Source organism: Lissotriton helveticus, chromosome 1_1 (assembly GCF_964261635.1).
Source record: "Lissotriton helveticus chromosome 1_1, aLisHel1.1, whole genome shotgun sequence".
Classification (NCBI taxonomy): domain Eukaryota; kingdom Metazoa; phylum Chordata; class Amphibia; order Caudata; family Salamandridae; genus Lissotriton; species Lissotriton helveticus.
In genome coordinates, this window is record NC_136057.1 from 1,387,193,775 (window position 1) to 1,387,218,416 (window position 24,642).

The 24,642-nt window shown below is 46.0% G+C and overlaps 1 protein-coding gene across 1 annotated transcript; it reads right to left on the reverse strand.

Moving 5' to 3' along the window:
• Positions 1 to 21,150: 21,150 nt before the first annotated feature.
• Positions 21,151 to 24,227, reverse strand: LOC144825285 (noggin-like). The gene has a single exon (XM_078684120.1). It carries the CDS (start codon positions 23,869 to 23,871, stop codon positions 23,095 to 23,097), a length of 777 nt encoding a protein of 258 aa, XP_078540246.1. The 5' UTR covers positions 23,872 to 24,227; the 3' UTR covers positions 21,151 to 23,094.
• Between the last annotated feature and the right edge of the window lie 415 nt (positions 24,228 to 24,642).

Sequence of the window (24,642 nt, forward strand, 5' to 3'; positions counted from 1 at the left end):
CCTGCTTGCTACCCTGTTTACACTCCTTCTGTCGCCGCTGCCTGCCCCCACCGGAGCGGTACGTCAGCGTGCCGGCTGGGCCTCAGCAGCCTCTGCCCTCCCCGCCGGCCCAACAACCGCAGGGCGCCCGAGCAGCGTCGGATCCGCCCAGCACCCAGGGTGAGTCCCTGAGCTTTTTGTAATGCAAAATTGATCGCGATATAACGGGGTGAACGTGGCGATAAATCGCGATAGTCTATTAATTAGCTATTATATTGAGGTTGGGTAGATGGTTCCTGGACAGTTTGTTCAGTCAGTATGGAGGGGATCAGGTGTGCTTCTGGGGTTATGATTGGTGTGACGCTATAGTTAGGATGAATACTATATGTGTTCAGCGCCAGGAGTTGACAGGGTAGTGGTAAGTGATGTGTGACATAACTTCGTGGAGTGGTTGACGGAGTGGTTTTTCGGATTCTTTGTTGGCCTGGTGGCGATGGTAATGGTCGGTAGGCGCGTAGTACTAGTTATAGGATACTGCTCGTGTACCTTAGTGCCACTCCAGATGCTGAGTGATTTTTGATCCATTCTGTCTTGGTCTGTGTCTTCGAGTACAAGGTACCCATGCACCAAGCCTTCCTGTTGACTTATAGGCTGCGTGGGGTCTCCAAGTACAAGTGAGAACTGCGGGTTACGCCTGCCCCTCCTCGCCCTGGTGACAAGTCGTCGATTTCTCTGGACGGCATGCGCGTGCGACCATTGCCTCCAGCAAACACACAGGGTGGCATGTGCGAAGTGAGAGTCGTGGCTGAGCTGTGATCAGAGCATGCACGGAGGGGGCGGAGAGTCAGTCTGGCGAGCAGGGGGAAGCCCAATGCTGCCCGCACGACAAATCACTGCAGACTTCTGTTGTCTCAGTCCTAGATGAAATTAATAGAATCGAGGGGGACGGGGGAGGCAGAAGAGGACTTGCCACCCCTACGAAACGGGAAGCTTAATTGAGCTCCAGAATTTTGCCTAACTTTGTGCTTTCCCTTTCTTTGACACGCGATTGTTGTGAGGGGAATGACACTTGCTCATCTAATAAGTTACAGTTTGTTTTTTGTGACGGTAGAGCGTTTCAACAGGCGGTGGAAACGCTTGTCATTTGACAGCCATAGTCTGCACGTTTTTTTTCTCTGTGATATTGTTATTGGCCCACTCTCATTGCCTGCCTTCTCGACAGTGTTCGGACATCAAGTATATGTGATTACGAATAGGCCTTTTGTGGGAATGACTGCATCATGTATTGTGAAACTAGCTGGGGGTTTAATAGATCATTTCTTTTAGGTATGCAGGCATTAAAAATAATATAAAAAACAGACCAATTCACAGTTTGTGACAAAGCATAATACATGCAGAAATGGTTGATTCCTTCATCGGACCTCAGTCAAAAGGATGTGATGTTCGCAGTGTGCGCATCATAAGGTATAGAACAATTGCATTTTTCTCGGCTAAACGGACTAAAAATTCAGTGAATGGGCAATTACGGTGTTTAGTTTTAATTGTCGCGTGCGGGGAGGACATTATTAGCGATGGTTTTAACATACCACGAGGATGCTCTTCTTCCATCAGATTTAAAGTCGTTCTTTGTAGGTTTGGCCTTAGCCACACCATAATATTATTACATTAACAGAATCTGAAAATGGTTGATTTGTGTTCTTGCTTTTTTAATGCATTGTGTTTTATGATTTAACACTTTTAAATCGAATAAAGCGTATTTTGATTGATTGTGTTCTTGTTATGAAGAGAATTGTTTGAGAATGGCCTGTCTGGGATTTAATGCCAGTGTAATCTTAGGTTTATCGTGGCAATTGCTTACTGTTCACTTATTAAAGAAGAATGGAAATGTCACGCTGTTTAGACCATTGAACCGCAAACGTTACAATAGTTCATGTTTAAACACAATGGTCACGGTTCGGTAGGGAAAAATAATAAACCACTTAATTGTGATTGATTGAGATCTGTCGCTGTACAGAAGTTTCCCCAGCTTTTAGGGTGACTGGCTGTTTATCTCAAACGACTTTCTACGTGCCTATCATGTATTTAGGTGAATTACTGTATTCCTTAATTATGTTCTTTTGGGGTGTTTTTAAGATTTTAATTTTTACCATTTTTTATTTTTCGAAATAGTAATTTTAGTCGAACGTAATTTACCTGGGTGTTATGTATGTTCTTTTAAACCATTACTGACTTGATAAGAGTTGACTTGGCTATCCCATGTCAATCTGACATTGAGTGCTACCTCCTTTAGGAGGCGCTCTGCAGTGTGATTGTACTAATACAGCATGTTATGTATGCATAGCTCTCGATAGGTAGCTATTAGCGTGAATAACTGAAGTCTAAATCCAGTAATTCACTGCTATGACGTTGGCGAAATGGCTAACACAACTTGTTATAACAACAAAGCCCTTCTAGCCCAGGATGCCATGGCTCTCTGAAAGTCTCTCACTGCAGCTTGCATACTTGGGCTCTAAGCTGCAAACACTGTTGCAGGAGAGAGAAGGAAGGAATAGAACAGTGGTACTCACAAACATGTTAACCAGGGGCCACAAAGTATGGTCTGTGGTATTCATGAGGCCGCATTGATGCTAGCTGGTTAGTAGTCGCTCTTTGCTGAAGTTAAGTGGACGTAGGGATATCAAAGCATCTACACGGTGTGGTCAGTTAGTCAAGTTATTTTGAGTATTTAATTCCATACTGGCCTATAAATTAGTCTCTAGAAGAGACATAGATTTGACAAAACTGTTGTGCTGTTTCAGAATTGCTATACCTCGACCGCAGCATGGGATAAGCATAACTGCTTGCTATCGCGAACTTGAGAGATACAAGTGTTAAAATAAGTCAAACTTGGTTATTGAATTGGAGTGAAACTGGAATGCTCAATGTGAAATCAGAAGACCTGGAACAAATATCGGCTTCACCACTTGCCCAAATTGTGTGATCCTAGGTAATTGTATTATCTTAACTTTGCTGCCTTTATCTTTATGATCATGTATAAAAGCACCTATATTACTTTGTTTAATACAACTATCTACAATTATGGACATACAACAATAAAAACGTATATCAGTCAATTGCTAAAACATTTACACATGTGGGACAATAAAGAAGAATATTAACTGAGTTTGTGTCTTTGCTTACATTGGGCGTGCTGCCCAGTGCAAATTAACAATCGTCGACTCACTAGCTCGCACAGATTGTAAGCTTTTTTTACTGCCCTTTCGGGAAAAAAAGTGAACTGTATGTCCAGCATTGGATTGTCTGGTTTCATAGAGGTATAGGTGGCTGGTCGGCAGGAGCGGACCTCAAGTTTCTTCCGTTCGTCCCGAAGCAGAATCATTCGATCGTTAAGAAGTGCAGGGCATGTGATCAATCGTTTCCCTGGTACTCCTGCACCCCCTGCACTTTATATTGTTGATTGTACTCGGTGAGGTGCTCTGGATTATGTAATGAGATCCTTACAATGACACAATCCAGACGGATTGGGCGTCTAGGCGCTAGATTACGCTAATCTAGGAATGGTATTCAGCGACCAGGAGTCCTCAATGCGCCCAGCGCGTGTCCCAGCGCCTCTTGGCGCTTCGTTGTAGGTTTGCACTACGGACGGTGTGATTCTATGTGGTGTTTACTACTACGAGCCCGGCTGCTTCATAAAATGTTATTTAATGATTGTGGTTTAATTACACTAAAATACACATTGGTAAGCCATACCCTATCCATCCCTGGGCCCTAATAACACCTTACTGTAGCTAGCTGCCACCCTGAGCCGACCCTAAAAACGCCTTACTGCCCCTAAACACTTCCTATGAGTGACCCTTAAAACTCCCCACTCCCCGCACACTGCCCACGCATGAGGCCTACAATCTGCCCACTGCCCCTGCGCACTGCCCCTCTCTGAACACTAAAGGCCCTTTTGTGCAGTTTTAAGAAGCACAAACTTGGCCACGGCAGTTGGAGCCCTTGGATTATATAATAGAGGGGAGGAGGCATGTTTTTTAGGCCCAGGGAGATTATGTGATTTTTTTTGTCAAGAATCACACAGTATATTGGCGCAAGGCGTTCAGCTGTGCTATTTGGCACCCCATTTGTAGGGTGATTAGATTGAGTGTATTTTACCGTTAAAGGACCTAGCACACTAGTGTAACCAGGTGCTGTATGTAGCACACGGACATACCAATAAAGGGAATTTAAACTGCATAGCTGCGCTGCTCTAACTTTTCCAAAGGCGAAACCATTGCATTGTAAATGCTTGTTATCTTCTGCAGTCCATATTGCATAAAAGCACAAGCTTTGACACACAAAGCTTTTATGGCGCTGGGGTTCAAGGGCCATGTGCTACACTCACTAAACTAATATCTGAGGCAGAAGATGTACTTATCATAATGCTTCTCCTGGCAGCATATAAATCTGCTCCATTTACTACTCAACGGGACGAAATGCCTGAAACCTGTGGAAAATATATTAAGCCTAGGCAAGTGTTTCCTTTTTCATTCTGACACGTCCTTGTTATTTTTAAATTCTGTTCACGTTTCCGTAGTGACAAGCCTTTGAAAAATAGACCAAGCCATTTATAAAGACTGAAAACCTTGAATTGAATTAACTGTTGAGATACAATAGGATATGTGTTTGATTTCCTGCAGTATTTTGAACTATTTTCCCATTTCTTTTTGTAACCAATTCTTTACAGACAAACATTGGGAAAGCCAACAGCTTGGCACTCGCATTGTAAAATTAGACCTATTGACTTTACAAATGCTTTTTTCTTAAGCACTCCATGAGAGTACATCTCTCTCCCTCATATGCTTGAACTCCGCCAAATCTCACCATGCTCTGTGTTGCTTTCTTCCTTGTGTTGCAAGCTCCCTCTCTCGTGTGCTTCTCCCCCACCAAACTTCCTACCTCTCCTGCGTTTTGTGTTGCTTTGTCGCATGTGTGTTTCTCCGCCGCTCCCTGTTACTCTCTCTTGTGAGCTGCTTTCCCCCTTCTGAACCCATTACCTTTTGCTTCTCCCCACTAGCCCTCCTTTACCCGCCGTCTTTTATTTATTTATTTTTAGGTGAGGACTAGCTGCTCCGCCGTTTTATCAAGAAAAGAAAAAAACACTCTAGTGCTACTTTTTTATTTACTGGTCCACCTTAGACCATTAAAAAAAGTTGCCCACGTAATTTTGTATGCATGCACCTACAAAATGACAACTGCTGTGGCTGCGTCATCCTGTCTCTTGGTTTTTTGGCTATATTGGACCTATTGGCTTTGTCAATGCTTGTTCTAATTACTAACCTCTCTATCAAGATCACACCTTTCAATTTACAAACGTCTTGCAGCACCACGCTTTATATAATGACAAACCACATCGCCTTTTTGTTCTTTTGCTGCCCACCCTGTATCACCGAACCATGTGTTTTGTGAGTAGAAACAGACTTCCAGCGCTATCCTTTTACAATCAAAAAGTGCCATATGCCTCTCCTGGGGCGCAACCAGATCCAAATATCTGCAGAGTGAGGGGTTGGTAATGGGAGGGGATCCAACGAGTCAACCAATGGAGGTGAAGCTACCAATTCAAATAATAGGGCAGAGCTATTCTTAGAGCCAATACAATAAAATATACTAGAACATTGGAATGTTGAGGGCTCCATTGAAGACGGTGGAGCAGCAGCGGCTTATTTAAACTGGTGTAGGCCCACTGCTCTCAACATTACAATTTCCTAATACATAGCCTCTGTCTCTCTTTCCCCTGCCTCTCCAAAATATATAGATTGGGCAGGAGAAAGCAAAAGGCCGAGCCTGTGCAGCAGGATACAGAGGGGCCTTCCCATGCTCCTTCCTCCCTTAGCTCAGAGCGTCACTGGGCCTCGGAAGGAGCTGCGTGCTGTGGACCTGCGCACGGCTGTTACATTTTGAACATTCACAGCAACAGCTGTGAAACTAACGCTTTGGAGCTGCAGAGACGTTTCACTTTCCCTCCGCTCCAAGAGGCTTTTCTGTTTTTTAATTGGGATATTCTGCCCTCATGGGGTGGTATGTTCTAATAGCCTTATAGCGCACGGTAGCAGCCTATACGGCCTTTAAAGGCCCGCTCCCTTGTTCAAGGCCTGAGCCGAACACTGGAGTAGGCCTAAAACTATAGTTATAAATTGTACATATGAAATCTATAGGTCAAATCCCATACGATTATAAGACATTTTTTAATGGATTTGACAATGAATATAGGTTACTGACAGAAATGTTTAAAAAGGGAATGTGTGACTTGCCAACTAAAAAGCAGACTTTACAGATTTCATTCTGAATTGTTTTAGAAACCAGATTTGCAACTTTTTTTTTCAAGAATACAACTCTTTGTTGCCAATTCTCTGAAAAATTACTTTTGTGAAATGACGTGCTCCTTAAATATTTTTTCATTCCACCTTCAGATAGCTGCCCCTTTCTGACTGTTGACTATAGGTCCGTTTTCAGTCTGCTCATCTGGACATTGCTTCATATGCTTTTTGAGGCTTCACATGTGGAGCTTTCAGAAAAATTAGCTTAGTGGGTTGGTGCCTCTAATTTCGGGATGTGTGACCGGCAAGACTTGGTTTTGAGTCCTAATGAATCATTTATTCCTCCCGAAATTAAATGTGTGCATGCCAATCAGTTGTCAGTATACCTGTCTATTAATTACTCTGCCAGGACTTTGCTATTCTAAATCAAACAAAATAGGTGTTATCACCCCACATTGAGCGGTTTTCATGAGATGACTGAGCTACGTCCATGGGGAAGCCAAAAGGCCTAAAGAACTGGGGGAAAAGATAGTTGCCTTGAAAATTACTAAGCACCAAATGGTGTTCCACCATGGGAAGGGCACTAAAATTATTTCATGCTCCAAAACATATAGCATGTGGCTGATGTGCAGTGTCCTGCAAATAATAATAAAAATAATTCCTATTTGTAAAGCGCGAACATATCACCCATTAAGGGTTTCAAGGTTCTGGGGTCTGTCTGGGAGATTAAGTGAGCTATTGCCCAGAGTCAAATGATGCTGAGCTTAGCTGCCACCTGGGATCGAACTGCGAGCCCCACGCTCTGGAGTCAGCCATGGTGGCCACTGTGCCACACCTCTCCCGCAAAGAGGTCACTCCAACAGAAATAGTGCATAATAAATAGCATATGTTAGTATAAAGACAACCATACTTTACATTTTATTCTTAAGCCCAGCACGTAACATGTGAAATACACTAAAATATTAATGTTGTTCTTAAATCCTGCAGTGGCAATGCGTATTATAAAATGCAACATTTTTAAAGATTTTTTCCAAAATTCATTTGAGAAGAATAACCATACTCTTGTAAATAGTTGTTTCTAAATGTGTGTGCTAATTATAGCAATTAGCCTGGCCTCGGTAGAGGAAGGGGCAACCTTGAATGGCTCAGAAGAGAGACTCAACACAGACAACAGGGTCATAGTGACCAGTTCGTCATCCTAACATTTCAGCAAATAATGCACGAAGTAGTGTTTTCATTGTGCAATTCCTTTGTGTTGGTAGCCTATTATACACAGAATGCTGCTGCTTTTGAGAGACTGGTTTAGTCTGACAGCAGGATAATGTTTCTGCAGCATTTTGCTGCCTAGCTACACGAGCTTGAAGAGGCAGGACATAGCAGCGCAAGCCTACTCAAGGCCATTAGTTTACTGTCTCGCGTAAACAACATCACGGAGAAAAACCATAAGGCATAAGCTAAAACAAATCCTATATCTGTCTCACAGTGCGCGCTGAGACTCTGAATATAGAGGTGTTTTTTTTTTTACATGGTAGAAGTATGCCTCTGCTTAGACCTAGTTCTGATGCATGAACCCAGAACATATAAACTATCTCTGAGACTACTCAAAGGTCACGCGCCAGGCAACTGAGCTAGCCCTCAAGTGACTGTGTTTCATCTCCAAAGGACAAGAGCCGCAACCCATCATTTTTGCTCAAGTTTTTCTAAAAGTTGCCTGTAGCCCTGGCTTAATGCCAGAGGGCACACATGAGATATATTGAAAACTCATAAATTCTAAAAACGAGTTGAGTTGTAACTTATACAATGCAACAAATGCTCTAAGGTATCTTGGTGCTGAACTATCCTCATCAGAAAAGGTATGAAGATAATCAATAAAATAGAGCACTTTGAAGAGCGTTTCTAAACATAGAAAAGTCCTTTATTTTGTGCAGGCCAAGGTTGTGTGCATTCAAATAGAAGAAGCAAAATAGATAAGGACAGCCTCCTCTACTCACCCACCCAATGCCCTCTCTAACAGAAGACTGACAGCAGAAGGTGAGACAAAATGAAGGGATTGCTTAAACTTGGAAACAAACATATAAGCAGCATGGTGTCTGTTTCAGAACAGACTCTGTGGGCAAAGCAGTGCCATATAATTGATCCTTCTAGAAACTGCCAAATAGCACAGCTTATGGTGAGCCTTGGAGAGCCTGTCCTGAAAATTCATGACCAGTTACACTGCTATAGTCTGAACAGATTGAACCTTGTACATATCTAACTCCGGAAGACCAACGTAGAAAGGACTGGCATACTTCAGTCTAGAAATTATGATGTTTGTAGCATTATTAGTGGCACAGAATTAAAACCGTTTTTCTTCAAGATCCATTTTGGTGGTCTTGCATTCTCTGCCTTTTCTTGGAGTTAATTGTGGTGAAGTACCCTCCCGTCTATTTGTAGATGTGATAACTAGGCTTTTCATCCCTGTTGATTTAGATCCTGGCATGTTGAGTAGCCCACCATGGACCCCAATAAATGTTGCACGGTACCTGCGAGGTGCAAAATCCTCCTCCGTAAGTACCAGTACTGTGAGGTAACAGTCCACCAGCCCAGTGCAATTAAGAGCTAAACCCATGGATGGGAAATAACTATGTGGACCTGAGTTTACCTAGCAGCATTCCTCATTGGTATTTATTTTTCTGGGGGGTTTAATGCACACATTTACCACCTGTTTTTTGAGCAGGTGCTAAACGTCTACAAGGGGTTGTTATAAGGCGGGAGTGGAGGGAGGGTGAAGAAAGAGTGGAGGATGTTGACTGGCAGGGGGAGCAGATAATGCTCACCCATGATTTGCCTGATGTTTGGGCAGGGGTAAAAAAAGGGGTCCGAGTTTCCATGCATCCTTTTGCGCCAGTGGTTTAACCTGCTGGATTTTCTGGTTGGTAAAATCAGCTTCATTGTTCCCACACCTAGTAAATCTGGGTGCAGGAAAACTGGACTGTAGAAAGGTGGAATCTGACTATATGCTTACCCCCACTTTTTGCCTGGTGTTTTGCTGGTTTTCGACTTAGTTGGACTGGGATCCTGCTATTCAGGGCCCCAGTCTATCTGCTTTCTCTATAAAATGTATTCCATGTACTTTGGGTACATACCAGATTGGCGACTGGGTCACCGTTGTGAGTCCCTGTATATGGTATCTTAGGTACCCAGGGCATAGGTACCCCAAGGCCTACTAGGGGCTGCAGCCCCTGGTTAGCCTTCCAAACTGACACCACAGGTCTGCACTAGCAGCCTGGGTAAGGTGGTGTAAGCACCCCTTACTTAGATATAGTATACCTATATCTACCTTATATATAGACACATAGTAACCTATAAGTCACTCCTATGGCAGGCCTTGACAATCCTGAAGGCAGATTGCTTGGTTTTGTGTGAGAAGGTGCCCTAGCATGAGCTGAGCCCCTCTGCAGCTTTCGGAATCCCTTTCTTATAGTTGTTCTATGATATAGCCATACCATATACTCCTAAGTGCATTATAATCCTCGCGGTTAATGCTAACTTTAGTTTGGCTTTATCAAAAGATGTCGTGTAAGGTGTGAAACACTTTGGAATACTACCCCCCCCCCCCCCCCCCCGCCAGTCCTGGCGGCGGAGGTAGCACTCCACCCTTCTAGAGGGAGAAGACATGTAGTTACTGGTAAATCCGGTTAAAGTTAAACAGAGCCCCAGCATCACAAAATGGATGCTGCTGCCACAGACACAAGTCTGCCTTCCTTCTGCTGGACGAAACCCTGGCAGGGGATGCCTGGACAATAGGTTTCCTGTCCAGGAGGGTGCTAGCACCTCCACAGACAGGCTTTAGTGTATTGGGGCAGGGTGGGTTGCATTCAGTGAATGCTTTTCAGACACTGCCAGGGGCACACAAGGTGCTCCATGCAATTCCCAGTTCAAACCGGTTGCTGGGGCGCTCAGCCCCAGCGCGAAACTGGACAAAGGGGAAGGGGTGTAACCAACCCCTCCCCAGGTCCACCCATAGGAGGGACCTTAGAGTTAGTCCAACCCCTAAACTTACTATAGGTATAGAACCCCAGTCCCTAGGACTTTAGATTACCCTGGACGAAACTCTGCAACATATATCTTGGACCTTCGACATTCCATATCGACTGTAAGACAGAAGAAATCTCCCTGGTGATCAAGGAGTGACCACCCTGTTCAAACAGGCACCAACTACATCTTTGCCGGTCTGCATTTTCGTGGCTCCCGCCAGATCCCAAAGAATCTGCGACACAGGACACGGACTTCCAGACATCTCTGAAGCTGACCGGAGCTCCCAGCAAAGCTGAGACCCGTAGCTGACACGAGAGACATGGGACCGGACCTCCTGGACATCCTGCATTTTTGCAACTGCACCTACTTCCCGAGGTATCCCAAAGTTGTGCATTGGGGTGCTTGAAGCCCCAGCCCAAGCTCCTTTTGCACCGAAGTACAGAGGCCAGCACTCCACGAGTGACCTGTGAGTCCCCTTTCTTCACCGCAGCTCGAGGCGCCTTCGCGGTTCCTAGTCCGTTGGCTAGTGAGCCCCCACGAAGGCCAATCATTTTTTCTTGAGCTTTCCTGGTTACTCCAGACGTGCTCTCACTCCTCTCCAGAGGAGGAGTCCCTCAGACCTTGCTGGTCTGCACCGAAGCCAAGCCTGTCATCTTGGGTGGGTTGCTGTTGCCAAGGCTTGTTGGGTCCAATCCGGATTCGGACACTGCAGTCCGCTAGATCCTTCATGGGACAGCCCGAATTCAGCTCCTGGTCGTCGTCGACGCCTCCTGGTCCTCGTGGCTGAAGAGTCAAGCTTCACCTCTTTCACCTGAAATCATCCGACATCGGCTGGCATCTCCTCCTCGCCATCCTGGTCACTGGCTAGTGACCCAGACTCTGTCCCCTCTGCTTTCAGGTTCTTCACATTTCAGATCCACCCGGACACTTTTCCTCTGGTCGCCTGCAGCATTTCTTCGCAGCTCTCCATTGGAATCGACAACCAAACCCGACACCAAAAGGCACCTATGCACCCGGCTTCCCTGGGTGAGGTAACACGAGTACTCCGGTGCTCCCGTGGGTTGACTCGCGAAGTGTTCTAGTCTAAATGGGTTCCACCGTAGTTCACCTCTAAGTGCCCTTAATCTTTAAAATTGTAACTTGTTTGTTCTCCATAGAAAGCCAATGGTGATCCGCGGCTGTGTTGAGACACTGCATGCGTCCCCCGTGGGCCTCCTGCATCCTAACCTTTGGTGGTTTCAGGTAGCTCCAGCGGTTCTACAGGCCCTAGGCCTGCTTTCTAACTCTATTATTTACAACAAGGGGTGGTGATGGACAGAGTCTCTGAATTAAGCAGAGTACTCTCACCCAGTCAAGAGATCAGGGCTAGATCCAACACCGTTTTTTAGCTCATTGTACCATCCCAGTTTCAGAACCTGGCTGTATGCAAATTAGTCTGTCCCTGGCCCAGTGCATCATGGGAACAGGGCAGACCAGACTACAAAAGCCAATTCTTACACTGGGAAGGAAACTGCTTTCTAACTCTAACATGGTTCTTATACCACTATTTTAGTATATGGTTTTTTGAGGCCCAAAGGGCATAACGCATACTGTGCAACGTATCGTATGCTAATTAAGTTCCTTGTATTGTACTTTTACCTCTGACCTCATAAAGAGTCCAGAGGGGTTGTGTTTAGAATAAATACATATATATTAGATATATACCTTGTGTGGTGTGCTTTAATTTGATCATTCGAGCGATTATAAATGGTAACACAACTAGCTTAACTCAACTCTAAGTCTTAGCCTGATGGCTGCTCTCCACAGCTACCACTAAGATAGCTTTCTATAAGATTGACTTTACAACCTACCATCAATAAGGGTCATTTGGACTGGTGCAAGGTGTCCACTAGAATAGTGGACATCATATAGCAGGCCAACTTCTCACATGGACCACTTATAATTGCATGGAACAGAATTCCACACTGAGATTCTGCTCCGCACAGTGCACAATTGGGGCCCGTATCTTTTATTACACCTTGCAGGTGGACTGGCTAGTAAGAGAGCGTTAAACACTATGAGGCACAACAATCAGTGAAAAACATAAACAAAAGCCTCACCTATAAGAAAACGGCTTCTGGATGACCTCAGTGGATGAAGTGGGAGGGTTCCATTGGGAACAACGTTCTCAATCTCATAACAAATATTCTGGAACAAATAATGGGAACCTCAGGTACCTCAGGCTGAAAGGAAGGGGACTGGGGGGGGGGGGGGGGGGGGTTGTGTTCTATGAAGCCATGGGAGAGTCGGGCAGCAAAAGAAGAAACAAGCCTCTTTGCTACAGTGCCTGCTACCTGAAAGAAATGTAAACGTGTGTAATTAGTTAATCAGTACGTCCAAAGACTGCTTCTGAGTCAATATAAGCATTTATTAGTCATCTGGGGCTTCATGGTGACAAAGCGTTATTATTTTTGGGAGATAATGTAAGGGTGTTATCAGTTGCGTTCTGGAGAGCATCCTTCTAATGGAAACGTATAAAAAAAAGCTTGCGCTTTGGTACATTCTTATTGTATATTACTAAAAATATATATTTTAAAGCATGTGGGGCAGAGTTACTAACAATTGGCGCCTGGTAACAAAAGAGATGCAAATTGGTGCAGGCTATTGATTTGTCTGGCTATAAACTGGAGAAATGTTTTTATTTCTCCAAACTTTTCCAACTTTGCATGTGTGCTGCACTATACAGCACACTTAGAAATTGAGAAAAGTGTTAAACTACATCTAAATGTAGTATTTTTGTAGTGGAAGAATAATCTTCAGTGCAAAAACTCTGCTTAACAACACAAACACCCTTGCACTACAACGTAGTGATGTGTGCTTTGGTGCATGTCAGACTAAAGTGTGCCAGCACAGGTAGAGAACAAAACGGCACAATTTCTTAGAAGATCTGGTGCTATTCTAATCTCTCCCGTTCACACAACGCAGCAACTTTGACTGCTGCACTGGGTGAAAAGTTAGTAAATCTGCCCCCACCGGATTATCTCTTCTACTGGCCTAACGCACACTTACATTACAATGGCGAGCCACCACAGCACGCCACTAGCTGCATGGCAGGGTGCGGTACGCAAGTGGGGAACAGCAGAGGAGCACGCCCTCCAGCACGAGGAAGCATGTCACCTTGGCAAATGCCCATATTCCAGGAATGGCTCGCCCTCCTGTCGCATGTCCTACAACTCATGTCGCCAGATGATCTACCTTCATTGCTTCAAATGGGCCGGTACTCACCGGTACTGAGTACCGGCACTTCTAGATTTTCGGCGCTTGAGTACCGGAACTTCTTTGTCCAAAGAGAGTACTGGTACTCATGGGAATGTAAGCCAAGCTCCGTGAAAATGGCATTTACAAAAAGAAACGCAACACAGCTGACAATGAGTGGGTCCGTTTTCGTGAAGTACTCTGATAAAGTGCTAATCTCCCCTTACAATGTGTTAATTGAGCGGCCGCCAGTAGGCATTCATGCAGAGCCAGGGAGCTGGCAGGAAGTTTGGGAGGGGCCGACACACACTGTGATTACTGACACAGCCTGTGACTCTCTGTCTGCTCTGACCAGAGTCAGACTGGGACAGAAATTAGGCACAGGCACCAAAATGAAAGTGCAATCATCATTGTGGTAACTGTGAGAATGTTACAGCGCTCACTGCTCAACTTTCTATTCCCTGTTGTAACTGGATGCAGTGTACCTGACCCCCAGGCATCAGCCCTTCACCAGGCCTCGTCGGACTCATAACGGGGTGCAGTGGCGGTGGGGGGAGGAACCTGCGCCAGGCAGATCTCTTCCACTAAGAGCATCTGCCTCCTGAGATAAAGGCACGGTTCTCCCCTTCTGTGCTGACTTTTATTCCAGTCCTTTTGATTTTATTCACATTTATGTTCCACATGGAGTCGTCCAGATGCTTCAAAGACATTTGAACGCCTTTACTTTATTTGCTATTTTCGAAGTATACTATTACCACATTTGGAAAAGGTTAAACGTATATTAATTGTTTCCGTGGTATATTTGATGTACGCGGGCCTCGGGCTCGGAGACTGAGCAGAGAACAGTGTTATTGCAGATATTGTTTGTTCACTACACCTGAAGCTGCTGTTTTTTGTTCAGCTCACGTCAGGCAAATGTTCTTGGCATTTCCTCGGATGAGGGTTTGATCGTGGTTCGACGTCACAGATGTGCCTTTATTAAAGGGACAGACGCCGCCCTTCGGCCTAGTTCCCTGGGGGTGAAGTTAATCATAGCCTTCGCTTTGCCGTCACTTTGTTGACAAATGCAAAACAACAGTTGATGGACAGAATGCAGAACAATGTCATACATTCACCCCAGTACAGAGATCTGGGCCTAAATCCATCGTTTTTTTGCACTCCAGTTCAAACATGGCCATATGCAAATCAGCCTTGACCCTGTGCCTCATGGGAACAGTCCAGCCTGAACTGCCAAGCCATGTCTTTCCTGGACCCGAAATGCCAGAAACCGGTCCTAGGATGCTTGATTCCGGTCCAGGAAAGACATGGCTTGGCAGTTCGGGCTGGACTGTTCCCATGAAGCACAGGGTCAAGGCTGATTTGCATATGGCCATGTCTGAACTGGGGTGGTGTGGAGTGCAAAAAAACGATGGATTTAGGCCCAGATCTCTGTACTGGGGTGAATGTCTGACATTGTTCTGCATTCTGTCCATCAACTGTTGTTTTGCATATGTTACTTTGTTGACAGCACAGCATTGGATGCTCACACTGCTGTGGGTTGCATTTAATCAGGACTCTCCTTAGCTTTGGTTCGATTGTTTAGTGCAAGAGGCTTCTATATGCAGAATATTCTGGTGCCCTCCAGAACACCAGGCAGCGCCAGATTGAAAGCAAGTGTGAATAATTATGAAACTGTATTAGTAGACAGCTGAGATCATGCGTGTAGGTAGGGCCTCTTACATCCCGTTTGGTACAGTCTGGTGCCAAAGTGCCCTTTCATTTCTGGTGCTCTGCAGCAGTTTTAAGATCTTCTTAGAGTTTCTTGTTGCTCAAATGGGTGTAATTTCTGAAATGTATAGCTTTCCCTCGTCTGCACTGCTTGATTTTGCCTGTGAGAAAGTGTCATTCATAGTCATTGAATGTCACTTATAATTACACTGAAATTATGAAAATGCCCCACATAAGCAATCTGAAACTTTGCGGCTATCTGCAGTGTGTACTCAGGCACTGTGGAGTCCATAGCACTGTAGGTGTGAGACCAGGGCCGGCCAACAGGCATATCTCTTGACTCTCAGGAAATCAAAGAGAAGACTTCCTGCTGGCATAGCAGAAAAGGGCAGCAAATGTTTGGCTCCAAACTGAGGAGGAAAGAGGTGATAGCGATGCTGTGCACAGCCAGTGGGAGACAAGGTTTAGTAATGTGGGAAGCAGCGAATGTAAGCATTTCTAAAATGCATGTACTGAATGCCCTGTCTGTGTGCATGAATGCTTCTGTGACCCTGTGCGTGTTCTTGCATGAGTGAGTGTTGTCTGCAGTGTCCAGCATAGCAGATGTATAGTTGAAAGCCCGACAAGCCCTGTATTACCACACTCTACACTTGAAGCGCATGTGAAAGGGTGCGCTTGTAGCAAGTGCAAGGCCACTCTCTCTTCAGTGCAGATCTGCTCTCTTCGCAGTGTTTCAATACAATTGTATTTTGTTTTGTAAAGGCCATTTTCTCCTGGGTTAGTGGAGGGGCTCTGGGAGGGGTAAAGGTGGGTGAACCAACAAATTAACAAGGAGAGCCCAGTCAGAGCCGAACCAGAAAGTCTGGCCTGGCCTTAAAAGCTCATACAGAAGTTGAGCCCTGAAAACATTACCAGTGAAATAAAAGTGTATTTTTTTCATGTGGAAGCATTTCACCTTGGTTCATAAGCTTACATCACAGCACTAAGAGGAGTTTGTGCTCCCGCCATGAGGACAATGCCATTAGTGAGATAGGAAGCAAGTCACTTTTCAGGTGTGCATCATTTATGGGCTATTTTCTTTTCATGAATGAAGCAACATTATACTGTACAAGATGTGATTGTACTGCACACAGCTTGAACTTGAGCATTTCAATATACCATCATATGTGCTAATGCAGAAAAAGGAGTTTGGCAAGATAAAATATTTGTCTGCGATCACACAATTTGGTCATGTGGGGAAGCTGGGATTGATCCCAGAATATCTGCTTTCACGTTGTACAATTCAGCCTCTATATGGCATCATCTTTCTTTCTCTCCTGTATTGCAATTAAGGTCTCTATTTTGTCTTATTCTTTGCACATGAGATTAGGGTTTGGTTAGCAGGCACGTGCACTATCACAGTTCAATTCATTTTTGGCTTGAGGGTGCAAGAGGACCTGGAACTGAGCCACAACCAGGCATCCTCGCTCGAGCTTTCAGCAGCTTGCCCGACTCCAGAAAGAGGGAAACTAACTTTACAGCAGGTAAGGAGCTTTGAGGCCAAGCTGTGCCAACTGCGAGGTGCTGGGTGATGTCTGCTAAGTGGCAACTAAATAATAGGGTTAACCATAGTTAAACCTTTCCAAAAAATGTTAAGGAAAATATCTTGTGCAAGTCATATGTGATCCAGGTGTTACACCTTGAGAACCCCACGTTAATAATAAATGTACCCTTTTGTACTTATAAGGGAAATGCAATAATCAAATATATACCAGAAATGCTTTCGTATAACTATGCACATCTGCACACCAATGAAATCTCAATCACATTAAATGTGTGCCCCTGGCCGGATCCCATTGCAGTGCCCATAGCCTCGCCCCCCTAGTACACATCTCAATTTGGTGAGTACATGCACTTTTTTTTCCATTTAAAGCGCTGTTTACCTTCATGAGCTAGTTACCAAACTACACCACCACAGGAGGGCCCCTGCAAACATCTCCATACTTTGTTGACACACAGGACTACCTCTTAACCTTCCTTACACCCCAACAACACACAACATTCAAATATACGACTAATCACACTTCGAGTTGTGCCTACCCCACCGCAGTTATTTGTTATATACAATGACAATCGTCACACTCCTCAATGTCCTCCAATGCATCCAGTTTCCAGTCTAAGTCTGTGCCTCCCCCTCCCAAACCCTGGTTGTATCATTCCCCATTGCAGTTCAAGTGTTGTTCCTTATTATTGATTGATTGTCTGATGAGATGACACACTGATATACGCCATGTATACCGTATGATTTGGTATTGCACACTGTATGTTAAGTTTCATAAATCTCTACGTAGGTATTGCAGTGTATTTATATGATTAAAAAAAAAATTCAGTTAGTAAATGTGTCTAACTCGCATTGCACATTTTATGGCAGTCTTTCTTTATACTACTTTATAGCATATTAAAGTTCTGACCTGCATATTCACATTGCTTTCAGTCAAAGGCTCAGACCTTGAAGGGCTATAAATACACACTATTATAACTGTGCCCTACCAGGATTCAGTTGTATGACTAAAGAGAGAGAGAGAGAGACTCTATTTCCCACCTATTATTTTTACATTTATGTTTCATTTAAATGTGTTTTAATTGTATGTACCTGAAGATGAAATGGAGAAAAAAATAGTTGCAGAATGTTATTATTTTTTTTTTTGCCATGTCGCTGACATTGCATCAGGATTCCCTTGGATGGTTTTTATGCACCTTAACCACTGGATGAGCTAGGAGATACACTTGTACATCACACATCAGCTAAAGAACTGTGTGCGCCCTGGAAGCTGCAGGAGCCCCTGATGGGACACACGATGGTGGGGGGGGGGGGGTAGGCGAACTTGGGGGGGGGGGGGGGTTCCGAAGCCCTTGCCTTCCAATGTTCATCATTGCGTGCCTGTGATTTTTGTGTTCTCCATGTATCAAACAGTTCAGAGGCGCCGTGCTTTTTCCGAATAGAGCTGCTAAGACCGTGGCGTTCACAAAAGCCCCCCGCGGTACGGGGGTAAGGCGAGCTCCAGGGGGGGGGGCTCCCGCTCTGTGCAGAGACAGTGGCCCTAGACCTCCCGACTGGGTCTGGGGCCTACGTATTGTAATTATTTTTATTTAGCGTCTACTACCCCTGACGAGGCCAGTAGCACAACCACGCCGTGTTTTCCCAGCTAGGCGAGGGCGAATTGAACGTTTTACAAATGTTAGCAATCACCAATCGAACGCATTGATCCAGATCCATTTGTATTATGAGCCACGTCCCTTATTTAAATGACAGACATTGCAAATTGCCCCTTTGCAGCGACCGCAAAGGTAATTTGTTGTAAATCAATATAAAGGCATTCCCACCCCCGCCTTGCATTGATGTAGCACCGTCTCCCCGCGCGCTGCCTGTTACCCGCAAGGCAGTGGAGTGTTTCTCTGCAGACCATTTTTAGATCTAAAGAGTAGCTAAATATTAAATAAAAAATAAAATGCGCCTCCTCCACCGCAGCATCTGCGCGACTTGTCAATTATATATCTTTAGTTATCTTTCTTTTCTCGCTTCCCCCATCCGCACCTGTCTGCACCATGCCGGCATCTGCCACGGCGCAGCAGATAAACCATCTGCCAGCGCACTAAGATCACACCGAGTGTCACGAGTGCTAGAGCTGAGATTTGAGCCATTTTTGCTTTCTGCTTTAGTATCACAAAGGCAGCACGTCATGAATATTTGTTGGTGGGGGTGGCGGGGGTGTTGATTTTACTGTTTTCCTGTGAGTTATAGTGTTTGTGCATCGACTCTCTCCAGGGGGGGCGGCGGGGATGAGTTTGTTTAGCACCCACTACTCAATACATTTTCTCTAGGCGCGCTGTGCAGCAAACGATGGAAAGGAGATGGAGACGGATAAACGCTGGTTGTATTCTCAGAGATTCCAAGCACTAATAAATAGTGTTTATAATTTTGTTAGCAAAAATGCCAAGCATGTGACAGTCTAGCTGCTGCAGGGCTGTGTTGTTTTCCACACAAAAAGCCCCCCCCCTTTCACCCACTTACGCGCCTCCAACTCTCATCTCCTAATGTTATGTTATGTTAGGCGGGTGTCTTATATAGCGCGACAGCTGCCCCAGCAAAAGGGTGTCCCGGCGCTAATGTCATGTACCTTATGGTTTTTAAAAAACATTATTTCCCCCCAAAAAAGCGTTCAGGGGGTTCTATTTAAATCTCAGTCTAGAAAATTGTTTCAGCAGTCTCTGGCGATTGAGGTTTCATTTCTCAAAAAGGCACAATTATCAGCAAAAATAAATGAAGCATTTAGCCCTAGGTAAAACAATGTTGCCAGGCTGCCCAATGGCCATTAGCCAACAGCACTGTGCATGCTGGAACTGGTAGGTTCATCACTAGATTGAAAAATATGAACCTGCAAAACCCAGAATCCAAAGTCCTATTTTGGTTCAAAAGTCTGTACTGGCTAGAGGTGTGGTGCCTACAGTGGGGTCACTTGGCAGCTATGCAGACACATTATACATACGTGCCAAGATTTGGGCACACACAGAGTCATTTTGCATCATAATAAGGGGGAATGTTATTGTCCCATGGACTTCTACTGGGTTAGTGAAGATAAAAAAGGGAGTGAAATATATACATTTCATGAGCAGCTGTTCAGGACACCATGCACCTAGGGTAGGACTGGCCTACAGGGCAGCCTGGCAGTGCCCGAAGGGTTGGTCTCCTGACAGCCCACTGTGAGGGCTGGTTATTTGGCTGTTTGTAGCCTATTGTTATGGTCTGGTGAACTGCTTTAATTTTTTTTATCCCTGATATTGCCAAAAACATTGCCTGCAACAATGTCAAATACATGCAGCCTCACAGACTTTGTAAAACACCCTGTATAGCATGCCTTTACATGTTCAAAACTGCTCTGAATTACAAATGGGGCCCATTTTGTTAGCTATCTGATTCACTAATTGGGGTCACTTTTATTTAGGTGCCAGGCCTATTTTCTGTCCCAGTCCGACCCTGAGTCTTCCAAATGCATTTTGGGAAAAGTAGTCTTGTACCACATCATATTACTCTAGAGAGACCTCAATGTGTTTTGTTCTGCCAATAGTATGGCATTGTAGAGCTGTCAGCGTTCAGAAACCATCACACCCTCACCTCGAGGATTCTGCCACAGACCAAACGAAACAGTGTTAATTATCAAATGCGACTACAATCACTTGTGAAAGGCAAGCTAAGGAAGGGTAGCTACATAGCTGCTAAGAGGCACTATGTCATCTGTGACAACTTCGGCCATTCCAGCCTTTCTAGCCAAGGGCACTTATCAAGCTGGAATATTTAGCCCATACTTTAAAAAAAAAAAGCAACAAATCCCAGAATGCAATGTGACTCACAGCTGGCATTTAAATGAGTGATCTCGATTCTGCAATGAATGGATACAATAATTCCAACTATAACAAGACTAAATACATTCTTATTCAATTTCATTTATAAAAGTGGAACATATGCGCAAGTGAAACGAGGTGGCTTTCACAGCTACTCCATATTAAGAGAGCCTAGCAGTCGCTGACCTGATTCCTTCTATTACCTCCAGGTTAAAGATCATTTCATCGTTTACGATTGAACCCCATATTCTTATCACAGGCTGTATCTTTAGAGGCCTTTGAAAATTCAGTTAATTGATTCGAGCCATATGTCGGGTGTATTGGAATTATTTTCCATACATTTCACCCAGTTGTTTCTGATTCTTATGTCTAATTAGCATGCTTACGGGTCAAAAAGAATACATTGGTTTCCCTGGAAACAATAATTAACCCGCACTCGGATTAATACTGCTACAAGAGTTAACCGATTTGTTGCCCCAGGGCCAATTTTTTACTGTGGCAGTTGTAGTTTCTCTGATATAGCTCATTATGCGTTAAATCTCATCAATATTATCGCATTTAATGGTGCATACTAAAAAGCAACATTACACAAATCACAAATTGAGATAGAGCAAGAGAGACAGAGTATTGATGCTGAGAAAAGAACACAATATTAGGTGCTTCAAGATAAAATTGCAGGGCCTGCTTACTTCCCAGATGTTATAATGTCCAAGGAAAGCAAGATATCCCACAGCACCATGGAAAGATACGGAATCTGAGGCACTGGCATACGCTGCAAGGAACATAATTTTAATACACCAAACTTAAAGTTAGAATAAATTAACTGATGTGACTATGTCTTCTGGAAGATGAGGTTGGGAAACTCCTGGTTTCTGAGGGACCAGTGTGGTTGGGTATTTACTGGCATCAGAGGCGGGAGTAGATGAAATGTTGATGCCCGAGGCTGGTGAGTTTGGAAAGCCATTAGACCCTGTTAAGTGTCCTTTAGGAGCCCTGAGGGGCCAGTACACGTAAAGAGTTGTTGGCTTATGGATTGTGCGTTTCCTCTGGTGGTCTGGTGCAGTGGAAAAGTCTTTGCCGTTTGGAGGCTGGTGATGTGATGGAATTGCTGACTCACACGGGCTAATAGGTTTGGAAATGTGCTGGCCTATATTAGCTAGTTAGGTTGGAGAGTAGGTGGCCTATGAGAGACTTGTGCAGGAGTACAGTTGTTGCCTTGTAGAGGCTGCTGGGGTGAAGGCGTCAATAGCCTCTGAACTAGTAAGACTGGAGAAATGCTACCCTCGTGGGCTAGTAAAGCTGGAGAGTAGCTGACCTCAGAGAGGATGGTGTAGGTGAAATATCCAGCCCTTTACTGACTTGTGCATTAAGGTAGTTCCTGGCCTTGGGGTGGTTGGAAAGCTTCTGGCCTCCAGTAGGTTTGACACGGTGGAAAAGCGTTTGAGACCTAACTGGTTTGTGCGGCTAGAGGATCAGTGACCTCTCAGGAGTTACAGTTGTTGGAGAATCTCTGGCCTCAGATGAGGTTTGAGAAACTGTGGAATCTGATAGTATGGTAAAGATGTAGTCCGTAGCCTCTTGATGGGATTGTGCAGCTGGAGAGTCCTAGGTAGGTGAGGGCTGGGGTTGTTGCTGGCCTTAGTGGAACTGGTGAGGTTGGAAATTCTTTTGCCTTAGGGAACTTTTGCAAATCAGGAGTCACTGTTTTCCAGTCACTGAGGTGGTGGGAGAATTGCTGGTCCCTGAGGACATGTCAGGTCAGCAATTCGATAGTCCCTGGGCATTGGGCAGTTTTTATGACTGAATGTCTTGCCTTGGGAGTGTGTATGTGGATAAAGTGTCTCTGTCCTTTAGGCATTTTTACGAATGGGGAGTCCCTGACCTTGGCCACTAACGTGATTGAAGAGTCAATAGACAACAAGCAGTGCTGTGCTTGGAGAGCTACTGGCTCAGATGCTTGTGCAAATTTAGATAGCAGCTCATGTTCAGAGTGTCCTGGCCTTTATGGACTTGTATTAATTGAGAGCAGCTGGTCTCTAGCTACTGATGTGTTGAAAGAGTCTCTGTTCCCAGGTGCAGTTAGAGTTGCTGGACTCCGGTCGATGTGGGCAAATAAAGTCTCTAGAATCCAGGATTAGTGCGAACAAATACTCTTTGCCCCCAAACAGTGAAGCAGTCAACGCATCGCTAAACCCCAAAGGCTAGTGCAAATACAGAGTTGCTGGACTCCTGGCAGGGATTTACTGAAGTGACCAAAGAGCTGCCCGACTCCGGCTGGTGATGTGCATGGAACTCCTGACTTTGAGCAGCTGGCGTGGTCAAAGAGTGAGCTACTGGAGACCTATGTGCAACCCACTTGCCTCCAGGTCCCTGTGTGATGTGAGAGTTGGTAGCCTTCTGACGTTTGGTGTTTTAGGAAAGTTTCTGAAGTTGTTGGCCGCTAGATCAATCATGTTTTCGGTGGTATGCAGGATTCCACAGGTCATGGATTCGCAGGCCAGCTGCCCACCCCCTGCCCTCGCCCGCAAGCGCACTTGCACGCAGCCACCACCGGGTAGGGCACCAGTCTCCACGTGCACTGCTGCGCGGTTCGCCCCGGGGCTGCCACGACCTCCACGGGGGTGGCCCAGCAGTGCCAGGCCAGCAGCTTAATGTGGGTGAGCTGGGCCCGGCGGCACACCATGCCCGGCGGCCAGGAGCAGCTGCTGGGGTCCTGCTCGTCGCAGTCGGTGTGGCGCACCCAGCGGGGCCAGAAGACGGGCCCCAGGTCCACCCAGGTGGCGGTGAGGCGGCATGAGGCCTGCTCCACCAGCCAGGCGCGGAGCGCGTGCGTCAGGTTGGCGTAGGCCTCGCCGGGCGGGAGCGCAGGCCCGGCCAGAGCCTCGGCCTCGCGCAGCAGCTTCCGGCGGTAGCGGGCGGCCCCGTCGGCCAGGTCCCGGCTCGGGCTCGCCAGGCCGCCGGCGCTGCCGTTCCGCGGGTCCTCCACGGACATCCAGAAGGGGTCGAAGGAGGGGCCCAGGAGCCGCAGCAGGCGGGCGGGCCGCAGGTGGCGAGGCTTCGGCGAGTAGTGGTAGTCGTCCGGCGCCAGGGACAGGCTGTACGGCCGGTGCCCCGAGGACGGCCGGCGGCGGATATCCACGTCCTCCATCTCGGGCGGAGCCGTGGCCCCCGGAGGGGTGCCCGATGGCAGGGGGTCTCCGGTGAGGGGGCAAGGTGCCCAGAGAAGGGCACAGAGGGCCAGGGCCGCAAGCCTGCACATGCTGCTCCGCTCCCGGCGTCCACCGCTAGCGCCTCACTCGGGGTCCTCCTGGTATTTGTATGCCCGGTCCCTCCGTGTGCACCGACACCCTTGCAGCCGCCGGCGCCGCTGCGCCCTCCATGACAGTGAGGCCACCCCGCCGAGCGTCTGTGGGCCCGCCGCCCGGTGTCCCTTCCTGGCATCCACGCAGCCCCTTTCCTTGTTATCTCCCGCCTCGGCCTTGAGTGTGGGCACGATGACAGTCCTGACGGAGACGCGCAAGAGACACAACTTTGTGTGCGCACATGACCTTTCACCGAGCAGTGCGCCGCCACAGGGATGAGACCCAAGGTTCATGCACCGACCTACTGCTCAGATGTGTGTCTGCATGTCAGGATTGTGCTGATAGCAGAAAAAAGCTTCCGTTTCTCCGCTATGCTACTCGTGTATCCACTAGAACACAGGCAGGCGGCAATGTTAAGTGTCCGTCGCGCTTGACGAGTTAGCAGTCTGTGGTGTCAGTCGTTCACTGGTACTCCGGCCGTTGGTTAGACGTTGTGATGTGGCAGAGTGCTTTTGGCGCGGTGCATTAGTTAGTTCTCATTGATGTAATATAACATACCCCCCAGGATATAGCAGCATGGATTAGCAAATATTAGCGGCACAAAAATGGAAATTTAGCGGCACAAATATGGAAATTTAGCAACAATGTTGCGGCATTTTATTTGGCAGATATCGTAGTGGGCACTTTTGTAAAAATCGCAGCATTTTTACAAAAGTGCAGATTTCGCG

Bases quoted from the DNA above. Each gene is read 5' to 3' on its own strand.
- LOC144825285 (XM_078684120.1), bottom strand. From the start codon at position 23,871: ATGTGCAGGCTTGCGGCCCTGGCCCTCTGTGCCCTTCTCTGGGCACCT.